General features: G+C 41.2%; 1 protein-coding gene across 1 annotated transcript; it reads right to left on the bottom strand.

Annotated features, from left to right (window-relative positions):
- Nucleotides 1–698: 698 nt before the first annotated feature.
- On the bottom strand, nucleotides 699–2,741 carry LOC133019070 (E3 SUMO-protein ligase ZBED1-like). Its single transcript, XM_061085429.1, has 2 exons — nucleotides 1,527–2,741; nucleotides 699–1,362 (listed from the first exon to the last, which is right to left on the bottom strand). The coding sequence occupies exons 1-2, from the start codon at nucleotides 2,603–2,605 to the stop codon at nucleotides 699–701; spliced, it is 1,743 nt and encodes a 580-aa protein (XP_060941412.1). The 5' UTR covers nucleotides 2,606–2,741.
- Between the last annotated feature and the right edge of the window lie 3,444 nt (nucleotides 2,742–6,185).

The following is a 6,185-nucleotide window of genomic DNA, read 5'->3' on the forward strand; positions in this document are numbered from 1 at the left end:
TAGGCAGTTTAAAGAACAGAGACACATTGAAGTAATGTTGCAGGAGTATACAATACTTCACCACCCCACTAGAGATGTAACTATAAAAAAAAAACATTAAAGGTTCAGTGTGTAGAATTTAGTGACATCTAGTGGTGAGAGTCATGTTACAGCTGATTACCCTTCACTTTACCCTCCCCTTCCAAACATGAAAGACAACCTGTAGTAAATCTCAGTTGTGATAAAAACTCAAAAGGCCTTTAGTTTTCTCAATTTGGACGACTCTAAAAAACATGGGGGCCTCCGTAGAGAGGACCCGCCCAAGATGTTCATATAAAGTATTTAAATATCAAAGACTCATTCTAGGGTAAAGAAAACAGCAATTTGTACAATTTAGATAAAATACTAGGGCTGTGAAATGATTAAAAATTTCAGGTTTCTGTGGATTAATCATGATTAATCACATATTACCGATTTTCGCGGTATATTTTTGTGAGAACAGAACGATTTATGACAAAAGACGGATATATACATTTAACATGTTCTTTTTTATTCATATGGTTGAATAAAACATTTTTCTTTTCTTTTTAAATCAAACATAAAAACAATGGCTAAGAAGCCCAAATAATTTCTAAGATTGTGGAACATTTTTCTCTATTTTGTCAAACAAACATTAACCACACCATGACACAATCTAATGCCTCTAAAGGCCCTCTTAGCTAGTCTTCCTTTAGCCAGTTGGTGAGGCATACTAACTTGTTCACGTTCTCTGACAGTAAAGCTGACCGCTTCTTTTGCACAATGTGTCCTGCGACTGAGAACAGTCTTTCACATGGAACCGTGGATGCGGGAGAGGCTAGATATTTGCGAGCTAGTGAGGCCAGCTGCTCATGGGCTCCTGAATGAGATGACCACCACTCCAAGGGGCAGTCCTCCATACCAATGCTGGGCTCTGCTCTGTACCTGTGTAGAGCTCTGTGAGGCTGCTGCACCTCTTCCTCTGATTCAGAATCTGAGCCCATTACCAGAAGGCTCATTTTCTTCTTGGGTGGCCCATCTTCAGCAGCTTGTGGAGCCCTCCTGGCCCTAGGTGACTGTTCCTGCAGCAATCTTTCAAGTGTGGTCCACACCTCTGGTCTCTCACTCTTGGGTAGGCTCTTCAGGTCTTTTAAACGTGGATCCAGCACTGTTGCAATCTTGAGCCATTCATTGTTGGTATTTTTTTGACGGGAGGCTAGGTCTGTCTTGAATGCCGTCTTAAATTTCACCACATATGCAGGGTCATCTTCGGTGACTTCCATTACATGACGCAGGTGGCAGAGTGCAGGCAGTACCACAGAGCAGGAGACATAGGCCTCCCCACCCAGAATTTCCGTTACATACCTTCAGTGGAAAAACACAGACACACACACGCACACACACACACAAAAAGATGGAGGAGGTGAGAGAGAGAGTTAAGTTATTAGAACAGGTACACAAATATAATTTGAATTTAATCAGTTCAACTTAATATTAGCCTAATAGTCACATTATCATGGATTGCTTACTTGCAGGGATCTAGAAGAGACTCCAGTCTCTGCAGTTTGTCCCATTCTTGTTGTGTAAGCATCACTAGTTTGTGGTTGTGCTGGTCCAGGGCTGCTGTCACTGCATCCTTATTGCCGATCAGACGCTTAACCATGTCCAGCGTTGAGTTCCAGCGTGTTGGGACGTCTTGGATCAGTGGCTGCTGCACCTGCATGCGGTTCTCTTGCTCTGTGTTGAGCTCCAACGTGTTAGCGGGGCTGTGTTTGAAGTGGCCGACAATTTTGCGACACTTGGACAGCGCATTCACAAATCCGCTGTCAGCGAGGCTCATGGTGATGCTTCTCTGCAAGATGTGAGCGATGCACGGCATGTGTTCATATGACAGTAGTCTAGCCGCGGCTATCATATTGCGTGCACTGTCTGTCCCTATAGTGGTCGTTTTGTCTTCAATTGCCCAGTTGCTTGCAACAGTTTGGAACTGTTCTGCATATGCCTCTGCAAAGTGGCGCTCTTCTGTTTTCATGCACGTTAGTGCAAACGACTTTAACTTCCATCCGTCGGTGATTAGATGTGCAGTTACACCCAGGTAGTTATTGTTACTCACAGAGGTCCAGTGATCCCCTGTCAGCGCCACATAATTCGTAGCAGCCAAGTCATTTTCCTTTTTTTTCTTTTCAGCTTCATACAGCTCGTCGATTTTAGTCATTATAGTGCGTCTTTGCGGTGCTCTGATGCTCGAGTCCCCCGTTGCCACTCGCAAAACTTCGGTGAACCCCTCATCCTCAACAATATTAATCGGTCTACAGCTTTTTGCAATCCACTTGGCAACTGTGCTAGTCAACTTGTCACAGGCAGACTTAGTGAGGGGCCTATGTTGTTCAGTCAGAGTGGTTTGGCGCATTGCACTTGAACGCCCCTCGCCGACCAACGCATGCTTCGCGTTGAGGTGGTACTTTAGGCTGGTATTGCTACGGTGAAACGATAACATCTTCCCGCAGAGTGTGCACATCACCTTGGTTTTATTGAATGTTCCATCTTTGTTTTTTTGGAACACGAATTTCCCATCCAGAAGGTCCTCAGGTTCATCAGAGTTATCCATGTTGTTTGTTTGTTTGGATGGCAGCTGCCGTCTGACTGCAACTCCGAGCGGCGACTAGTGCAGAGCGCTTGGAATTGTGGGTATATTGGAAGCTCATTCTGCGCATGCGTTAAATGCGTAAAAAAAAAAACCCGAATTAATCCTGTAATTTAATCATAACGCATTAACGCGTTATTTTTCACAGCCCTATAAAATACACAAGTGAAAACATCAATAAAATGATTTTATAGTCAATTCCTGCCAATAGATTCCTTTCACCTAAAAAGCAGAAGGTAATCTTGCCTACCAATATACTTTGATATTTAGCTGCCACTCAGGGAGAAAGAGATGCCAATTTCTCCACTGACAATTCACTAAACATCAGTTGGCAGCACTGCTCCAAGACATGTTGTCTTGTGAGTGACGGGCTTGTGCACATCTTGCTTTCTCCCCACTGGATCCTCTCCATTTGCTCTTACTGTATTTATTATTATTGCTTTCTGAACCTGCATGTACAAACCCAGCTGGATACAAGTGGAGACCAACCCCCCCAGGGTTTGCTGAAAGTCATGAAGGACAGAGTGAAGGACAGTGGAGACATCTCAAGATTAATCTCAAGACTTTCTCACCAAACAACCCCTGCTAGGCAACACACATAGATATCACAAAACAAACACATGTTGGAGCTGTGTAAAAGTATTTGTGGTTTAAATTTCCTCCTTCATCCTTCCCATCCCCATTTTTGTAATGAGACCTCAGTTTCTTGTTGTCCCTGTCCCTATAGCTCTATGTCAATCTCGAGTCAAATTACTTCTATGTTTACACACACATGGCCAATAAAATAGATTCTGATTCTGGTAAAGATATATTTCCTATGAATTAAAATGCAGGGATGTATTTATAACTTTCCAGTCCATAAACAATGAAACATATATGTTTCTTGATTTATATTGAGATATATATAAATAATATCATGGTAAATCTCCTTCATCCCTAAAATGTTTTAACTGTAACAGATAATGGCCACATAACTGTATGTGTTTGAGTATGGTGTATGTGTGTGTGTATGTGCAGCATGGTGGGTGGGGCCTTGGTGGCTGTATGGAAGTTGGCGGTGTTCAGGTGTTCACTCTGTGAATGTCCTCTCTTCTGAATGTCTACTGCCTATTGGATTTGTTTTATGTATAGCCTACAGTAGCCTAGTTAAATGATTCATACATGCACAGTAAGTATATTAAACACATTAAATTACACGGTGCCAAAAAATGTTCTCCCCCAGCTCTTGGCTGTTTATCTGTTGCCATTAGCAACTGCAGCAAAAGACCAATAGGAGCGCTATAATGCATTCAGAACTAGAAACAATGTTTATCCATCCGACCTGCTGTGGAAATAATTCTGCCACAGCCACTGTGCTCACAGGACAAAGAGAAGATTAGCTGACTCACCCTGGACATGGACGCTTTAAGCCACTTCCTTCTGGCAGGAGGCTGCGGGGCAACAGCACCAAAACCTCATGCCGCAAAAACAGTTTCTTACCGACTGGTGCTGGCCCTTATAAATAAGGCCAGGGACCCTTTAACTGAACTGCCTGTGACTGTGACACTTTGACATTTAAAAAAAATGCAATAACTGTACATTTTGTACAATGCCTCATTTTATTTCTATATAAAATGTTTGTTTCCTATTCTTACATTTTCTTTATTTACAATTGCAGAAACACACCACAGCAAACTCCTTGTATGTGTAAACCTGCTTGGCAATAAAACCTGATTCTGATTCATATACGCACACAGAAGCAATAGTCGTTAAGATGTCGTCAGGATGCACAGTATTGAAGTTGTATGGATGTTGTATATTTTACTCATATTTAGGTTCATAAGTGTCATTTGGGTTATTACATAAAAACGTTCACATCCTCTGATGTTCAGAAAATGCATCACTTTCCTCATACTGTCCATTGCTGCAGCTCCTCTTTTCAGCCTCTGTCTGAAACACTTGGTTTTCGCTCCTCTCTCTTTAAGACCACCCCCCTGAAAGTCCAATCTGCCCTATTTGGCCATGTGGCCTCTTTGGAGACCACTTTATAAGCACAAAAAACTATGTAACTCTACAGGAAAGAGAAGAAGAACTGAAAAAGCTAAAATAATTATCCGTTAAAATGTTGAAAGAATAAAAGGCACTGCGAGAATCAAAACAACAAGGGAGCAGACGTCTGTTGTTTGTCCTTTATCGATCATCTTTGTCTCAGCAGCTTGTTGAAACAGGAGATGCAAAATAAACCTATATTCTTCCTTTGACTATGACTGTGTGAAAGAAATGAAACAGTATGACATTTTCATATCAATAATATACTGTGGGAGAAAGTATCACTGTTTTCAGTATTGGCACAGGATTGCTGAAAGTGTTCAAAACTAAATTCTTAATAAACCCTCCCAAAATAACTCTATGTTATCTATTTTGTTGACGTGTGTATTTACATCTTCCAAAATGTTTCCAACAATGTTCAAACCCAGAGAAATCCATAACTTCATTTAGGTAATGGGACATTTAGTTTTGGTCGCCTTTTAATTGGGTTATATCCACTTTACCGGTGGCTTTGTCCATCTCTGCAAGAAACCTCCGAGGCAAATGATGTATGACTAAGCAAAAATATCCCAAAACATTTGAGTGATTTACAAAGTCAAATGATCTGCTGCCTATTTTCCAGCAAACATGAGTGAATACATCCATGCTCTTCTTGCACCCTAACACTTGCTGTAGGATACCCTTTTAAAAATAAAAGCACTCCAGCATTTCTGTTGTCTCAATCGGTATCCCGGCAACAACGATCATGTTAGAAGGGAACGCATAAAAAAACCAAATTATGCCTAGACTCTGGACTCAGTTCTCTTGGACGGATGGAAAATGTCCAGAACGCTGTCACACGCCTTTCACTATGTTTTTACGGAAACAAAGCAAATCCATCTTGCATGCTTTGGATGGTGAGCAGCATATACGCTGAGTTTTTCAAAGCGCCGTAATCGAACATTGTTTTAAAGATATTTAAAATTTGAGTAACCGTAACTGTCTTGGTTTCATGGTTTATTTGTGAAAGTGGTAACCAACATTTAGATGTGATACCTGAGCTATGTAATAACCATCCACACACACTCACAAGTGTGTTGCTTTTGGTAATACTGTGTCTGTGTAAGCAGAGGATGATCAGTCTGGGACTTTACATTATGATTACTGGGAACAAATGGACCACAGGCACAAATACACCATGACATGAGCAGCATATCAATGACCTCTGTATCCAACCAAAGGGGGAGAATCAGTGTGTAATAAAAAGAGAGAAGGATGTAATAAATTAAAAAGAGGAGAGGGAGTAATAGAGGTAACAATGAAAACACGGAAATGAGGAAACTCAGCGGGTTTATGTGGCTGCAGATGGACCAATTCCCACACCTAAAATATAGGCCAGTGTGTTTGTATCCCTACCACATGTTGTTAAGTGAAGGGTGTGTATGTGTGTAGAACAGGTTATTTCTCTCATTTCCAAAGCCTTCATCTTCATTCCAGGAGCAATTTTAAAACTTTACAGCTTTTAAAATAGCATTAT

Source organism: Limanda limanda, chromosome 2 (assembly GCF_963576545.1).
Source record: "Limanda limanda chromosome 2, fLimLim1.1, whole genome shotgun sequence".
Classification (NCBI taxonomy): Eukaryota; Metazoa; Chordata; class Actinopteri; order Pleuronectiformes; family Pleuronectidae; genus Limanda; species Limanda limanda.